We start from the raw sequence: 19,095 nt of genomic DNA on the forward strand, positions 1-19,095 counted from the left end.
AGTTATTTCTCAATCAATGCCTTCAATGACAATGTTTTTGCTAATATATTTCCAATCAAGTTTAGCAATCATTGAAGTGAAAATACTGTTTTCGAATAATTATGAAGTCATGATGTTGAAGCACCACGTAATGAGAGTAAGCGAGCTTTTTAAAAGACCGGCGTGTGACTTAAACTTGTTGGAATTTTGCCTATTTCTCTTAGTTGTCACAAACCTATACTTTTAGGCATCGTGCCTTTTATAAGAAAGATGCATGCGTTTATGAAGAAAAAGTCTTAAATTCATAATACGTATTTCATTGCAGATGCTCAATGAGACCAAAATTAAGAAGGTTCCATGTTTCTTCTCCACATAATTTCCATAATTTGTGAAAGAACTCGAGTTTAGCACGTTATAATTGCCACAAAATTTGGGTGTTGTAAATAGGTCTTTGTAGCTACTATACTGTAGCGAGAGTAAGGAAAGTGGCTTTGAAAAATAGGGTCTTTACTGAAGGAATAAGTGCTGAAATATGTGTGGATAGAGTCACTATCATCCCTGAAGCATTTAAATACTTCTTCAGTGCTATGTTCTTGTACTGTACTTTCAACCTTCTATTCAAATGTGTATCATTATTTTTTTCAGTCTGCCACCAATGTTTTATAAACGTTTGTATGTGTGCAAAGTTAGCGAAGCATTTCGGTAACGAACAGAAGAGATGAAAGAATCTCTGCTCTCTCTACATTTTTCGATGAAACATTGCTACCAGTGAAACGATACATAAAATGGTCTTAAAGTTGGGTGATAATACTGAATGTGGTAGGAACCCTGAATGGGTGATAATACTGAATGTGGTAGGAACCCTTGTGTGGTAGGAAAGAATGTGGTAGGAAAGAATGGGTGATAATACTGAATGTGGTAGGAACCCTTATTTGATCTGTGTAGTTTCTCTGATAGAATTTTATTTTGTATCAGACCAAAAACAAGGCTGAATTGCAAGTCAAGAATACATAGCTACTTGTAAAAGTTTATGACATCATGGCAGAAATAAGTAGTTCGTCAGTGTATTTTTGCCGGCACACAAATCTTCGGAGTTTACATGTTAGGATATTTTGTATTTTCATTCAAATTATGTACATTTGATGCACAATTTACATTTTATGATAATATGAACAAACTTGCGTTTTTGTAAGAAGAATTTTAATTCTTGTTTCTTTCAAGCTAAATGTTAAATGACATCAAGTCTGTGTTCAAAGTTCTTGTTGTACATAATCACCCCAATTAAAATATAGGCGTTGGGTTGGGAATGAAAACTTCCTTCACCGCTTTTTTAACGACACCAAGGAACGTAAGTTTCGAAAAGTAGTAGTAAGATGATTGCAGTGGACTGTGGTAGTAATTGCCTGTTTCGTTGTTAGCAATGTTGGTTTATGTCAAATTTTAACCGAGCAATAACATCATGTCATGCAATTAAAATGCCATGTTATTTTTGTACTTAGCGGATGTGCCACTTCATTATACAATTATATTTTGGCCCTTTTCTGCCTACGCAAGTGATTGTCATTAATAGAGGGGGAAATCAACAGTTGAACTGCTCGTGTTGAAGGAAATTCTAAACACAACAAACATAAACGCCACCGAAGAAAGACGTCAAAATTCACAAGTCTTGTCTGAACAATCAAGAATACTAATAAGGTGCGTTATGCTTCCACCAACGAGTTTTTAGCATTTTTGGCAAACGTGTATGTGGTGGAAAGGTAATCGGTAAATATTTTTCATCATACCGAGTTCTATCCACATCATAAATCTGTATAATATAGATGGAATTGATCATTGAATTCTCAATCACGGCTGTAGATGTCAGCTGATTCCCATGCAAAAATGGCGGTATCGGTCAATTCCTGCTACGATTTAGCGACCAAAATTGACCGCTTTTCAGAAAATAATACAATTTCTCACTCCCCCTTTAAAGAGTAAAGAAGAAAAACGCATTTTGCATTTAGGCATAAGCAATATATATTTGATGTAGGAAAATTACCAAGGAAGATTTGTTAAAACACAGTCAACCAATAATGTTGCTGTGATAAATCGTGCTGTTGCATCGGTATGTCTGCGAAATATGTCCAATAATTCTTCACCAAGTGCGGACCTGATAAGGATATGTTCAGAATAGAAAGCAAGATTAACAAAAGTTGTGTAGTATATCACGCTTATATACTTTTCCAATATTTAGTCGTTATAAGACGTAGAAACGTTTATTTTAGCAGATCTTACAACTAGGCTTTCGCGACATACCAAGTGTAAGGGCTCTTTTCCACTCATCACAAAATGCTCTCGCTGCGAGCTTGCGAGTCTGTTCGCGCGATCAAAAAATTATGTTCAATTCATTTAACTATGCTTCAAGTCATGGTAAGCTCGCTGCGAGTGCATGCGAGTTATCATTCCTGAAGCATTTAAATACTTCTTCAGTGCTATATTCTTGTACTGTACTTTCAACTTTCTACTCAAATGTGTATCATTATTTGTTTTAGTCTGCCGCCATTAGTTTATAGACGTTTGTATGTGTGCATAGTTAGCGAAGCATTTCGGTAACGAACAGAAGAGATGAAAGAATCTCGGCTTACTCTACATTTTTCGATGAAACATTGCTACCAGTGAAACGATACATAAAATGGTCTTAAAGCTGAATGGGTGATAATACTGAATGTGGTAGGAACCCTTATTTGATCTGTGTAGTTTCTCTGATAGAATATTATTTTGTATCAGACCAAAAACAAGGCTGAATTGCAAGTCAAGAATACATAGCTACTTGTACAAGTTTATGACCTCATGCCAGAAATAAGTAGTTCGTCAGTGCAGTCCTTTGCCGGCACACAAATCTTCGGAGTTTACATGTTAGGATATTTTGTATTTTCATTCAAATTATGTACATTTGATGTACAATTTACATTTTATGATAATATGAACAAACTTGCGTTTTGGTAAGAAGAATTTTAATTCTTGTTTCTTTCAAGCTAAATGTTAAATGACATCAAGTCTGTGTTCAAAGTTCTTGTTGCACATAATCACCCCAATTAAAATGTAGGCGTTGGTGAATGAAAACTTCCTTCACCGCTTTTTTAACGACACCAAGGAACGTAAGTTTCGAAAAGTAGTAGTAAGATGATTGCAGTGGACTGTGGTAGTAGTTGCCTGTTTCGTTGTTAGCAATGTTGGTTTATGTCAAATTTTAACCGAGCAATAACATCATGTCATGCAATTAAAATGCCATGTTATTTTTGTACTTAGCGGATGTGCCACTTGATTATGCAAAAATATTTGGCCCTTTTCTTCCTACGCAAGTGATTGTCATTAATAGAGGGGGAAATCAACACTTTAACTGCTCGTGTTGAAGGAACTTCCAAACATAAGTTGGGATAAGTTAACAGTTAGTTCATTTTTATATATTACATGAGAAAAATTCATTACTCCGCGCTCGTATCCTATAACCTAAAACATACTCATACACACTGAGTGCAACATATAATTTGCGCTCTCTTTAATGAATGGCAAAGTTATTCTTAAACAATGCATTCAATGACAATGTTTTTGCTAACATATTTCTAATCAAGCTTAGCAATCATTGAAGTGAAAATACTGTTTTCGAATAATTATGAGGTCATGATGTTGAAGCACCACGTAAGGAGAGTAAGCTAGCTTTTAAAAGACGGGCGTGTGACTTAAACTTATTGGAATTCAGCCTATTTCTCATAGTTTTCACAAGCTTATACTTTTAGGCATCGTGCCTGCGATAAGGGGCTATAAGAAAGATGCATGCGTTTATGAAGAAAAAGTCTTGAATTCATAATACGTATTTCATTGCAGATGCTCAATGAGACCAAATTTAAGAAGATTCCATGTTTCTTCACATAATTTCCATAATTTGTGAAAGAACTTGGGTTTAGCACGTTATAATTGCCAGAAAGTTGGTGTTGCATAAAGGTCTTTGTGGCTAGTATACTGTAGCGAGTAAGGAAAGCGGCTTTGAAAAATAGTTGTAATCTGAATAGAAAAATTAAAGCTAGCAATGGCATCTGGCAAAGAAAGAATATGCAACGAACATGCCATGGTGAATGCGTTGACACTATAAAAGCGTTGGCAGATAGGCACAATACAATCTATAAGTTAGAAAGGCTTTTGAAGCGACATAAAAATTTACTGCAGAAAGCGTAAGCTTTAGAGACAATGTACGTTTTTATTTAGAAATCGTACAGCAATGGAGCGCATATAAATATATGCTGCAGGAAAAAAGTTTATGTTGCCATAATATAGTAACACATACTAGCGATGGTAAAAAAGAGTCATCTTTTAAAACATTATGACATATTGCAGACAAGCATTGTCATTTTTTATATGTGATACTAACCAGAGTAAATGAGAATTAGTTTCTAGTTGGCATTTCTTTTAATTCTACCACATCCCTACATATATTCAAAGAGCTTGTAAAAGTACTCTAGGCTTATACTGATTGCTTTTCACTTTACACTATGTCGAAGAGTTCATGGTCATCATTTGGCTTACAATCTTTTGTGAGTCAAAAAATGAGTTCAGCAAATAAATTCTCAATTTAAGTCTGGTGCTATCCATTTCATCATTAATGAGGTATTTCGGAGCCGCTGCATTGTTATTTTTTGGATCATTATCAAGCTAAAACATAAAGTTATCATGGAATAGTTGATGGATAGATGGAACAAGATAGAGTCTTACTGTACACTTCCCTAACGAAATTTTCACATTTGAATTCATATATGAAATGATGTGAAACTTATGTGAAATCGAAACGCTTCATCTATGAAATGTGTCTATTTCATATATGAAATTTCAATTTCATATATGAAATCAATTGAGAAATTTTCGTAAGTGTTGGCTTGTTGTTACTCTATGACTCCACGAAAATCCACCATTACCATTTCTAGAAAAACATCCTAATACGTCAAAATTATTTCAATAGTGTATAATTGTACCATGAATTGAGCTGCTGGTGTCTTGTCATCATTGGTACATCTCGTAAATTGTGTCACTGCACAATAACACGTTTTATAATGTTCCAAATCGAAAATAACATGTTTCCCAGGAAATGCCTGACGCTTTATGTAATTCTCTCGTGTGACTCTGCATCCAAGTTGCTTTTTCATGCTTCGTTAGGATCATTGAAAAAATATAATCCATTTGCTCACCTTGCTTGTGTTTTTATCCTGAACTTTCAAAGCAAAAATAACCTATACTTGTACGATATCAAAAGCACGAGTGTTTTATTCAGCGCGAGAAAAATTTCCCCTCCAATATTTTCTCCCATTTTTGTTACTTTAAAAACTACCAATTGATAGACGGCATCTAATTTTGTGGATAATAATACACATGAAAAATTTCTCAATTCTAATTGTAAATATTAGTGCAAAAATGTGAAACACAGTGCAAAAAAAAAAGAAATACAGCGCAATTTCTTTTAGAAAATTACGCTCCTGATTGGTCAGTCAAACAAAGATATGATGTAAGAGCCAATTAAATTAAAACATTTCAAAAGCGGGAAAGTTAAATTATTCTAAACAAAGCAATTACAACGGCTGGCATAAGTTTTAAGTAAATTTTATTTAGCGAAGCAGTTTACAGTTCACCGTTTGCAAGATGTTTCTGGATGAAAATAATAACACTGCTAAAAGTAGATACCTTGTTCTAGCTGCGTGTGCGGAAGCTATGGTTGTAAAAAATAATATCCGACGGAATTGAAAAATACGAACAGGTCAATCGATGGTTAAACTCGCCTGCTGAATTAATGTACGTACGCTGAAGTTAAGAGTCAACAGAATTCAGAAATTTTTTCATGTATATTATTAATAAGTAATAGCATGGTTTATTGTGCATTTTTGAAAACAAGCACTCGTGAGTTTTTCAAAGACTTCAAATTGCACGAGAAACCCTGCTCGAGAAACCAAACTCGTCTTTGCGACTCATGCAATTTTGATAGTCTTTTCCCAAATTGCACTCGAAACCATGCTATTACGTATACATATTGGAACTGTCATTTAAAATTTGTTGCATATTATCTAATATTTACTTGACTCCATTGAAAATAAAAAACGACGTTATCTTTAAAGTAAATGGTTTGAATCCGGGAGTATCGTTACATGTTTGTAAATGTAGATCGTCCAGGTTGGTATAATCCTGAGAAGGACTGTTTTTGTTGTTGTTGACTGAAGTTTCGACAACATCAGCGGTAGTCATCTTCAGAGTCAAAGGAGGAGTAAACGTCAGGTTAGCCGTATTTGTTATCTGGTTCTTACGTCATTATATTGTGTGTACAGGAAATGTGTATTGTCATTGTGAATCAACTATTACATCAAACAACAAGAACAAAGACTGAACAAACTGAAGGAACTCATACCAACGACAGTAAGTGATACTTTACTTTCTACGATAAAAACTATTGCAGAGAAACGAGCAAACAAAACAGAAACACAACACCAAATCAAACAACAACAAAAACTTGAACGTTTAAAACGCACTAAAACACGTACAAGACATAAACATGACGATAACTGGGTGAGGAATATTTCTTCCCGCTCATTAGACGAAACTGAAACGCGACTACTATTTTACGGACTAAAACATTCCATAACACCTAGACGAATCCCGACTGAGACGATAGTATCAAGTGTCGAGGCTGTCCTAGCGTATCAAAGAGACTTGTCAGAGACAACCAAAGACGAAATCAGAACCAGATAGCCTCCGCTTTACAATCATCCTCTATACGGGATAACAACTTGACAAAGGATGAACAACAAGCACTCAAAGGACTAAAACACGACAACAACATCGTCATTTTACCAGCAGACAAAGGACGCGTGACTGTGGTCATGGACAAGAATGATTACTTCAAGAAAATGGACACCCTTGTTAACGACAAACAAAAGTACGAACAACTCAAACGAGACCCACCACCATCACTAGTATGCAAACCTAACAGCAAGATCTTCTCTATGAGAAAATCTAACATTATATCTGAACGTATTTACTATCCACTTAGATGCTCAGTACTACGACCACCCAGACTATACGGACTACCAAAACTTCACAAACCACAAATACCCATACGACCAATTGTATCATTCTGTTGTTCGCCTATTTACGAACTCTCAAAGTACTTGACTGACATACTGCAACCACTTACAAGCAAATCAAAACACAAGCTACAATCCACTGAAACTTTCATTAAAAAACTGAGCACTATACAAACACCGGACAACTATATACTAGTGTCTTTTGATGTGAAATCACTGTTCACCAGCATTCTACTTAATCTGGCACTTACTTGTACAAAAACCCTCATTACAAACACCACGGACGTACTGCCATTACCGACTGAAGACATTAAAGAGCTACTGGAGCTCTGCCTCACCTCGACTTACTTCCAGTACAAAGGTACACACTACAAACAATTACATGTAACAGCAATGGGCTCACCCGTTTCTGTTGTAGTTGCTGAAATTGTAATGCAATCTATAGAGGAACGGGCCTCACGACTTACAAACATGCACTACCTTTTTGGTTCCGCTACGTAGATGACACAATCACAGCACTACATGCAGACGAGATTGATGACTTTCACACTTACATCAACAAACAGAACAGCCACATACAATTTACCAAAAATGTCGAAGAAAACGGAACTCTTTCTTTTCTCGACTGTTTGGTAAAACATGACAATCAAAAACTACCAACAACAGTTTATCACTAGCCAACACATACTGACCGACTACTAGACCAATCATCTTACAACCCTACATCACACAAAGCCACCACAATCAGAACATTAACAAGACGTGCAAAAATCATATGTGATTCACCGGACGCTCTACACAACGAAAACAACTATCTCAAATGTGTTTTTGACAAAGACAACTATAACTCTGACTTTATCAAACGCAACACTTACAAACCCAACGAACCCAACGAAACGAACAACTCAGTGACAACAGCAACGATACCTTACATCAAAGGTACGTCTGAGACTATCTCGCGTATCTTACGACCATGCAACATACGTGTCGCACATAAACCAATCACAACGTTACGACAAGTACTAGCGAACATAAAGGACAAAGAAACGAACGACGAGGTGCAGTTTACAAAATAAGCTGCTCCGATTGCCACTCCTCCTATATCGGGGAAACTGGCAGGAACTTAAACATGAGACTTACTGAACACAAACGAGCTACTAAGAAACAAGACAAAATTAATCACATTGCCGACCATCACCGAATCACAAAGCACAACACTGACTGGGACTCGGTAAAATGCATTACTTACAGTACTGACTATAGACAACGGCTTACATTAAAAAGTTGGTACACCAACTTGGAACAAACCCCCCTGAACAAATCACAGCAATTACCGGCACCTTACAAACGACTTATTCACAATACAAACAAACGATCAACTAAAAACATAACACTTCACACTAATTCACAATGACAATACACAATTGATACCCACACATTTCCTGTACACACAATACAATGACGTAAGAACCAGATAACAAATACGGTTAACCTGACGTTTACTCCATATTTGACTCTGAAGATGACTACCGCTAATGTTGTCAAAACGTCAGTCAACAACAACAAAAACAGTCCTTCTCAGGACTATACCAACCTGGACAATCTACATTTAGAAACATGCTGTTATCTTGTCGGGTTTTGTGATGTGAATTGTTTCGTCATCCTTTAAAGCCTTTTTGTAGTCACATAAGTTAGGAGAAAGTTATAGGTCAGATGAATAATACCGTTAGCTTGATAATGTCTTTATTAAGATGGATGTTCATGTGATTCTCAGTGTTGTTGGCAGATATTGATTGAGGTTTAAGTTTAAGGTGGAGAAATACAAATGGGAGAATGTAATCAGGATAGTTCAGTTTGTGTGAAGAAAGCAAAAAATTTAAATCTCATATTTTCTTGAGACGACACTTCATGGTCGGACAAATTTCTGACGTGATCAAACTCCTTGCTTCAGTCCCCAGGGGTGAATGTAAGAATACTGATGTTTATATTGCCATAAATGAATGAAAACTATTACTTAAGAACACTGTTATTTTTGAGGTGTTGAACTAGCACTTTCTCTAGTGCTAAACTGACACCCACCGGTGGTGTTAAATAAAAGGTGTTATTATAACACCAATATTGGTGTTGATTTAACAACATATGACCTTAAACATATTGTAGCGTGTCAAATTTACACCTCAACACTTTAACACCTAATTAATAGTGCTGAAATAGCACCTTGTTCTGCCACAAAGGTGCTAAAGTAACACTGTTTTTTGGTGTTAAGTGGTTGGTGTTAAATTAACACCATTAGCAAGAGTTACAATAATTTATAAAGGGCGTTATTTCTGCACCACTCTCCTTGTAAAATCATGGGTGTCAAAATAACACTTATTTTAACTGTTTTTTTTAACTTATTTTTATACTTATATCAAACTGCAGCTGTTTTCATTCTGACACGGATAACAGAACAGTTGACTTATGCGTTCATTTAAACAGTTTAAAAACTTCGTAAAAAATAGCGGCAATACATATGTTATATTAACCAAAGCTGGATTAAGCATGGATTTTATAGGGGGAACCTTGGCTTTGTGAGTTCTTTAAAACCTAAAAGTAATAAGAAATACCGTTTTGGCACACCTAAATGTAACCGTGTTGACCAGAACATAGATGGGTGAGCACCCCTGTGCACCTGCCCCCCCTCCCCCCCCTATAAATCATTCACTGATAATAAGTACACAGGTTAAACAGTAAATAGAATAATTTATACCAAAGATGATCAGCTTTTTTGAAAGGCCATAATATATACATTACGATAATGCATGAATATGCTGTGTTCAGGAAAGTAAAATTTATTCTAACCCTAACCCTAACCCTAACCCTAGCCCGCAAATGCAAAGAAAAGGGTTTCAGTTCAAAAGTTTGTGAAAAGTTTGGGGCTTTAGAGATTATAATATAGTAGTATTTCTAAGATGTTTTATATATTTAGTTATATATATATACATTTAACTTTACTTGTTTCATATATTGACTTGTTTATAGTATGTTTTATGTTTTGTATATATTTATATGTGTGAATACATGCATATAAATCATTTGATTTTTTTAAATGTATTTAATGCTTAGCATTTTTGTGTCGCGTGTTTAACTGGCCTTACATAAAACAATAAGAAAAGGGGTTACAAAATAACACCGAATTTAAGTGTCATTTTGACACCGGACGCTAAGGGCTAAATTAGCACTTTAACAAGTGCTATAATAACACCAAGATTAGGCGCTATTTTAGCACCAAACTCGGTATTAATTTAACACCAGTAAGAAAATAACACCCGGTGTTATTCTGTACTTTTTAATTTAACACGACTTTTTAGTGTTAAATTAACACCTTAAAATTTACAGTGAAGCAATCGTATCAAACGTGGGAACTTGATTATGAAACCGTTCAACCTAGGGTTAAGTAACAACTGAATGAATCTAACGCCTATGGTAGTATAGGTGCTGTTAACCAACTATGAATCTTCCAACATATTTGCGACAAGTTTGCTAGTCAAGGGCTCGTCCATCAAACCGCTTTTGTTACTCACAACAGTACAATTGACGTTATATTCTTCATTCAGGCGCTAAGCAGGTATCTTTTAAAAATTAGCAAACGCTTTTGTCTCACTCTTCAATTACTATTGTATTCTCATTTCCAAAAACTAAGCGTTTAAAGCAGACGTAGGCGTTGGGATTCAATTTTCGAGTAAAAAATACACGGGGTTTATTGAAATTATGGCTCAAAACGATGTGAAAATGGGGTCAAAGACATCTACTGAATAACAGCTTTTGATAATTTGAGAAGCAATTTCTTACATTACTTAGTAAATTTACAAGTCACAGTCAACTTGCATGTTTTTCAATCTTCTAATTTATGGCAACTTTGATAGACATCACAAAACTTGTTTTTTATCCCTGAGCTAACATGTATTCTGCCATAAAATACGTTCCACAGTATTGTGCAATTCAGGATGGCAAAAAATTACTTTGAACTTGTAACGGCTCCCGTAAAATAAAAATTGTTCGAAAAGAGGATGGGAAAAGAGGGGAGATTGTTGTTATTGAAATAATTTATGACTTTGTCACTTTCACACATACAGGTCTAACGAGAAAATGCATTCGGCAACAAAGAAAATTAATATATTGTCTTTCGATGGTGGAGGAAGTCGAGGTGTAATGGAACTGAAGATACTGGACGACGTTCTACGATTAACAACAATTGTGTTGAAAAATCCTGGAACGGTAGACTACCTTACAAACGAAGACAAAAATGAAAGCAATGTTAATTTCTTAGAAGATGAAAGCGTTCGAAAACGTGTGATCAAGGACATGGAAGCAGTTAAGGATCCCATTCATCCCACAGATGTTTACGATATGATAGTTGGTACCAGTACAGGAAGTTTGATTGCATTTGGTTTAGTTGGTGGAAATAAAGTCGGAGATAAAGATCATGAAAGGAAACGGATGACTGTGGAAGAATGCACTCAGATGTATAAGACTAAAGCTAGGGAAATCTTCCCTTGGCGTGCTAAATTTTTTGGCATTCCAACATCACCATATAGACTAGCTAATGTAGAGGAAGCTCTAAAGGATCAGTTTGGTGATTGCTGCTTATATGATATTGGCGGCAAAGATTCTTCGAAAACCGTGGCCGGAGCTGTTGCTAAAGAACTTGGCAAAAACCAAAATCTCGTCATGTTTGATACATTTAGCAAAGACAACAGGTATTACAAGGCTTACAAGGTCTTGCTTGCATCCTCAAGTGCCCCAATATTCTTTGACAAGCCAACCGAAATTGGCAGTCATAAATATGTCGACGGAGGTATTGGTGGTAATTGTCCTTTAGCACAAGCAATTCCGCGAGCAAAGGAAATTTTTGGGGAAAATGGTGAACACGTGGAAATAACTTCTGTTTTATCCATTGCGCCTCCTTCCAAATTAGAACCTCCTCAAGATAATGACCGTGTAGATTGGGCAAAGTATTTGGTGAATTTATCCACCGATGGAAATGCAGTGTTTAACGAAGTTGTGAAGCAAAATAATCAGACCAAAACTTTGTTCCAAAGGTTGGAGCCACGTGGTGATAGATTGAAATATTTCAAGCTTGATGAAAGGGATACAGACAAGATGATAAAAAAAATGGAAAAAGAAAAGCTTGAGAACGACATGTTTTTGGTTGATGTAGTTGCCTCTGCAATGGTTGTCTTTCTTATGTATATTGAGAAGAAAAAAAATGATAACAAAATTGCGTTGACCATTGCAGCACAACTTGCTGAAGCTGCAGGATGTGCATACCAAAGCAAAAACGAATACGAATCGGCAATCATTTCATACCAAACAAGCAAACGTCTGCAAGAGAAAGTCAGCAGTGACATCACTACGATTAAGAACATTACGTATAGCATCGCAAACTGCTATAAACAACAAGGAGACTTTAGGTCTGCAATAGATTTATTCAAGTCCAACGTGAGAGACCTTTGTCGCCATGGAGATGACAAAAAGAGTAAAGATGTACTCGTTGACACTTTAATTGAAATAGCTGACTGTTACCTGACAACTTCTGATTACATTGATGCAGAAATATATTTGAATGAAATCCCTGAAGAAAGGAAGAAATCTGCACGTTTTCTAACCTATTTAGCAAGGTGTAAGCAGCAAAAAGGAGAAATTGAAGAAGCTGCCGATCTTTACAGGGAGGCAGCTAGTTATACTAAAGACAACGATAGCTATGACAAGGCTAAAATTCTTAGTAACCTAGGGTTGTGTTTCTTAAGTGTAAAAAAGAACGATGAAGCCGAAGTTCTTATTTCCAAAGCCCAAGATATGAGAAAGAGTATAAAAGAAGAAAGAAAACAGGAAAACGATGCACAGGAGGCCGAGTTTTTTTTTAACGACGGGCTTTGCTTGATACAGAAAAAGAAATACAGCGAAGCAATAAAAAAATTAGAAGAAGCTAAAGCCAAATACGATCAAATTGGAGATAAAATCAGCGTTTCATTGACATTGAGAAATTTGGCAATATGCAAATCCAAAACCGAATCCACAGATTCCTTGAATTACGCGCAACAAGCTCTGCAAATGATGAAGAAACATACTTTTCAGAATAATAATCCCGGGAATAATGAAAAAAATCCAGGTATTGCTATAAGCTTGTCAGTTCTTGGTCAGTGCCTTTTCAAGGCTGGAAGATTTAAAGAAGCAAAGATAGAGCTGCTAAAGATTTTGGATGTGATGAAACATCTGTTTTCAGAAAATCATCCAAGACTGATCAAAGTTAATAAGCTCCTGTGCAAATTGGAAAAGAAAAACGGCGAAAAAGAAAAGGCAGAAAATAACGACAAGAAAAAGAACGAACCAAATTGCAAGAGACAAAAAATAATCAAAAGATTACAAAATGCAAGACGTATGCTAGGCTTTTGAAACAAGGCGTTTGAAACGAGTGAAAAATGAAAATATCAGTTTTTACAACCATTTACAAGCACCGGCACTTTAACTAGCATGTTTGTCATCATTCATGAGAAACTTATTACTTTAAGCTGTCAAACTTGTCACTTTTTTAGCAAAATGTTGAGAGCAAATCGACATTATTAGTAATTCCCACCAGCTATATGACATAATTCAATTGACTGTCACATTTTTACAAAATTGACTTTTCAGCGTTCATATAATTCAAATAGCTATCGTTCATTTAAGTATTGTACAATTATTTTGAAGTAGATTTGCCTTTCATGTATGTTTTACTTCTTATTAAACTTTTAAACCTTTATTTTGGGAAGCTGGTTGTGTTCCGCAAAATAAAAAAAACAGGTGATGTCTTTGCCTTTGTTATACAGTAAATGAAAGTAATGCTATAGTTAATTTGTACCGAATCTCAGTAGTTGGTTGGCCTTAATGACCTTTCATCATGTCATCTATGAATGGCCGTACATTGTACTTGTGTGCATCATGCACTTATAACATTGTTTTCTAAAGTATACACTGCTTGAGCCGTGTGTTGCATAATTTGCCATGTAAAACTGCTCGAAGCATATAGATTTTCCCAATGCTTGAAATACAAGACATTCCTAATGGTTAAATTTTACTTTTTAAGACTGATTTTTATAAAACTTTTATAATCTCGGGTTATTTTTTGTGGAGCAATGATTTTGTACATAATATAGTTTACGGCAAATACGAATTTCTTGTATGATTAGTTTACAATATAAATATTAGATCCCAACAAATAATTTTAAACATAGTCATAAACAATTTGGTTTTATGAAATTTATTAAAAGAGTGACGTTTCGTCTTTACTCAAGACATCTTCAGACTAATTAGGAAGTTAACAAGAGTATAGAAATACATAGAGCTATTTACATAGTTTGAGGTATCAGGTTACTGTGAATGTGTAAGTATGATGTGATGTAAGTGTGATGTATTGTTAGGGTGAGGTGTTGAGACTAGAAAAGCTGAAGAGGGATGGAGCTGCCTTGGGTGTTAAGTGAAGGTTTTAGTTTGGAGATGAGGAGGCTTCGTGGATCATGAGGTCAAATGTGTCGGAGCAGGATGAGATGATTTTAAAATCGTCTGGCGAAGCAGGGTGGTTGGAGGAGCTACTATGAGAAAAAATACTTGACATTAATCGGTTAGTATAGCGTTTTCCAGTGAAAGGAGAGATCCACAAGTGTTCCGAGATTCTGGTGTGTAAGTGGCGTGGGGTTTGACCCACATACGACGCGGAACAGCATCGACACGTGTATAAATAAACAACACCATATCTCAGAGACTTGGAAATTTTGTCCTTAACGGGAAAAAATGAAGAGATTCGTTTTGGGGGTACGGAAGACAAATCTGACATTGAGATGAGGGAAAGAAGCGTTGTAGAGACGATTGACTTGTGTACGGATTTGTAACGAGTGACAGCCAGTGAATGGGAGACAGAAATACACTATTTTCTTTGGGACACTAAGGATAGGTGGTTTCTGTTCCAATTTTGTGTCAAGGAAACGACGGACAACGTGGTCAAACATAATAATTGGATAGCAATCGAGTTTGAGTAGTTTTCTGGTGGTTTCAATTTGGGCATGAAAAGTCTCATAACGAGAGCAGAGTTTGAAAAAGCGGTGTAATAGGCCAGAGATTAAGTTGCGTTTGTAAGAAAGTGGGATAAAGCTGTGAAAGTTTGTGAAAAGACCGGTGAATATGGGTTTACGATATACAGAGGTGGTGAATTTGTTGTTTGAGCGGTAAATGTCAATGTATAAAACGGTAGTCGTCCATTATTTTCCGTCTCAGAGGTAAAAGTGATGTTGAGGTGTTGATGACTGTTTCATAGTTAACATGTGACTGTTTACAATTTCGTGTTCCACTCATTGGAAACGCGTGAGAAGAACATGCGATTTTACTAAATATAGTCTTTAGTTGTGTATTAGTCATTTTCACATGTGAAACACATGTTGCTTACACGTGGTATCTTTCATGTTTTTGCATTGCAAAGAATTCTAGACCCCTTGGAATATAGGACGAAAGCTAGAATAAGCATTAAATATCTCATTAAACAGTATCTGAGACTAATATTAAAAAGGCTCCCGCGCTTAATAAATACTAAAGTTCATCTTTAAAGTTTTAGTCTTGTTTCAAACGTCGAACTTTACATGCACCGAATGCATTTAAGACAAAGAAAATGAGATGGATCGAACCTCCTCAATATTTTTTGTTTTAAATGCGTTCGGTTCATATAAAGTTCGACGTTTAAACTAGGTCTTAATTTCTTTTGAGAGTTGAACTGCTCATTTATACTTTGAAATCAATCTCATAGCTCCTCCCCTTTTTACGTAAGTCATATGTTACATTGCACTCAGGCACGCGACCATCAACCTTTTTGTATCATTTTTACAAATATAAGCTTCCTAGTCGTGAAAGTTCAAGGGTTATTGGAGAGTGTGATCTGACATCAACACTACACACGGACAAAATCGCTGGAATTTTATTTGCATTTTAAGGTAAACGTATTTCATGAAAATATTATATATTCTTATTATATAGACAGATGTGTTTCACTGATTATAGATTTTCACTGATTATTGTTTGAATCTCATTTAACTTTCATGTATGTTTCACTTATTGTTAAACTTTTCAAGCTTTTTCCTAGAAGCTGTATGAAAGCGAAATAAAAAAAACCGCGATGACTTTGACTATATTATTGAGTAAATTAAAGTTTAATGCTATAGTGGATTCCCCCTTAGCACATTTTGAAAACATATAAACGGAGGCAAATCTCACTCATGAGTCTTCAATGGTCTTTCTTATGTCGTATGAATGACGAAACATTGCGCATGAGCACAACAAGCACTTATCGAATTCTCTAGCAGAATATGTGTATGGTTAAATTTATACTTTTTAAAAGTAGCTAATTTTCTTTTTTTAAAAATTTCAGTTTTTTTCTGTAGAAAAATAAATTTGTGCATGTTATAATCAATGGCAAGTACGAATTTCTTGTATATCTAGAAAAAAATTTTTTTTGACAAAAATAATATGTGTGCCATTGTTATTTCTATGTTTAATTAATCGTTCTTGTGACATTATATATTAATATGCAGTAATACGCCGTATTCTGTGGATGATTTTCGTTGAGTGTTTTGTTGCCCACCTCCATCGGACACTACTTTTAACGCCATAGATGATTGTGATATATCATAGAAAGTAATTATAACCATTGAAACGCATATATTCAGCAATATAATTATTTTTTACATATACAATTACAAAGGAAAAAATTGCGTCTTTAAATGAATGATTAATAGTATACCTGCAAATCGTCAAACCAAACTTTGAATGAAATCTGAATAAAAGTGTTTTATAAAAGTTGCTATCTAAACACAACAAAATTTTAACAAAAACGTTTGTCAAGTTTGATATAAAAGAACGTTTCGGTGGTTAATTTAGTTAATTTTCCCTATTCTTAGTCTGTAAAACTAAACCAGTCGCTTTTCTGGTAGCTGAATATGGAAACGATCTGGATTTTTGCAGCTGCTCTCATCTTTAATCAAATCATGTTCATTGAATGTTTTGTCGGAAATTCAACATCAAAGGTTGGTGCTTTGAGGTAGCTTTCTAAGGTCATTGTATATTTCAACTTTATTTATGGCAATTTCTGGATTTTGCTTTTGAAAAATTTTATAGATAGTTGGAAAAATAAGAGTTGTATGTCTTTAAATAAGAAATAGGCTTTTAATTTGAAATATAAATTGTATAATCGCACAATATAAATACAAACAACGGACAGCTAAGGTAATGCACATATGCCTTAACATATATCTTATACAAGGAATAAGCAATAGAATTCATTGGCTGTTGTTTTAGTAATCAGAATATGAATTCAATCAAGATGGTAATTTGAAGGGTGAAAAGAAATAGGTGGGGCACAAATATTTTTAATTAAGTGACGCAATACAACATGTTCACTACAAGGACTAGGACACAATAAGAGCTGTCTATTCCTGTAGTAAACGCACAGAAATGTTTTGAGTAACATGGTGTCTTTAAAACATTTAGATTTTAAAAAACTGACCACGCTTTCTATGATATCAGACAACTTCTCCATGATAGATGATTTTGACTTTCATTGAACATCACACCCCGCAATTTCTTTTGTTGTTAATGCCGTAGCTACGTATTTTTCCATTGCCTTGAGGAAGTTATTTCTTTAACAAATAACAGAAACAAATGATCAATTAAACATTCAGTCAATTTTTAAGACAACAAGTTTATAAAAAAATATTCATTTATTTTCCCACGTTTAGGCTTAATGCATTTATACTTTCCATAAAAATAAATTTTGTCTAATACAACATTATTTTATGTTTTATAGTCATTCGTTCGTTATAGCACTTGCTCTTTGTTTTGTTATGTTAGCTTCTTTAGGAAAGATTCCAACAAGCCAATTTAAGTAACCATTTAACTTCACCACTGCTGTTTTTAGGTACATACAGTGAATTGCGGTCCACTAAGTGTCCCGATGGACAAATGTGCTGCTCAGACGTCGGTAGTGACAGTTATGCTTGCTGTTTTCTAAAAGATGGAATCTGCTGTACAAATCTTATTGGGTGTTGTCCTAAAGGATATGTGTGAAAAGGGCGATATTGTCATAAACCTGGTAATGTTATGCAGCTGTTTGAAAAGCAACAAAATGCAATTGAGGTATACATGAACTTTTGATCGACACATCAATAATAATCCTAAAAAATTTGTCGTCGAAACCTTATTACTTATGCCTATGTGCAATGGCAAAAAATGACACTTACATTGGATGTTTAGCGATAATGAATTGTGTGATTAATTCATTACACTTTATAAGAATGATATAGAAAATTTCTCTTTCAAGAAATAATTACAGATCCCATGATATCAGACGTATGAAAATACAAATCAATGGATGACGAACAATGGAAAACAAATTAATCAGATTAAAGTGTAGACAGCTGAATTAGCAAGGAATAGTGTAATGTCTATTGCTAATGTGTAATGGGTTAATTGACTAATTAATTAAAATTAATTAAAGGAGTGATGTGTTTTAACTATTTTACATTTCAGACTTAAAATTTTCATGGCAAAATTAACTTTCTTTTGCCAAGATTAGTTTTAAGAAACTTTTTTGTTCCCCATTAGTAGTTCCATGTTCCTGCAATAATCTTAAAATATTTTGGATCAGGAAAGAAAAGCAGTGAATACTATTTCTTGTTTTTGCTCAAATGTTAAGAAAAAATCTAATGCTAAATATATAATTACGCTGATAGTTTTTCTTGTCGGAGTCATTTCTGCGGGTAGTTCCTAGTGTCTGTTTTCTGGAGACTCCTTTCTTGGGGAGGTTTTCTGCGGGTTATTTCGTCAAGTTGATGCTGTGGTTGGAAACAAATGAAAACGCTAAGTATCTTGCTGGAATAATGGCGGCCGTGGAGACGCAGTGCAAATTTGAGCGACTTATCTGTATAATTATTATTCTGTGCCTTGGCATGAGAACTGTGCG

General features: G+C 35.0%; 1 protein-coding gene and 1 long non-coding RNA gene across 2 annotated transcripts; both read left to right on the forward strand.

Moving 5' to 3' along the window:
• Positions 1-1,562: 1,562 nt before the first annotated feature.
• LOC124434566 lies at positions 1,563-14,172 on the forward strand. The gene is made up of 2 exons (XM_046984448.1): positions 1,563-1,674; positions 11,192-14,172. Exon 2 carries the CDS (start codon positions 11,205-11,207, stop codon positions 13,509-13,511), a length of 2,307 nt encoding a protein of 768 aa, XP_046840404.1. The 5' UTR covers positions 1,563-1,674; positions 11,192-11,204; the 3' UTR covers positions 13,512-14,172.
• A 1,824-nt stretch (positions 14,173-15,996) lies between these two features.
• Positions 15,997-18,632, forward strand: LOC124435376. The gene is made up of 4 exons (XR_006945014.1): positions 15,997-16,072; positions 17,036-17,161; positions 18,052-18,269; positions 18,454-18,632. It is a non-coding gene; the product is annotated as an uncharacterized LOC124435376 (long non-coding RNA).
• Positions 18,633-19,095: the final 463 nt, after the last annotated feature.

Source organism: Xenia sp. Carnegie-2017, unplaced genomic scaffold (genome assembly GCF_021976095.1).
Source record: "Xenia sp. Carnegie-2017 unplaced genomic scaffold, XeniaSp_v1 HiC_scaffold_14, whole genome shotgun sequence".
Lineage (NCBI taxonomy): Eukaryota > Metazoa > Cnidaria > Anthozoa > Malacalcyonacea > Xeniidae > Xenia > Xenia sp. Carnegie-2017.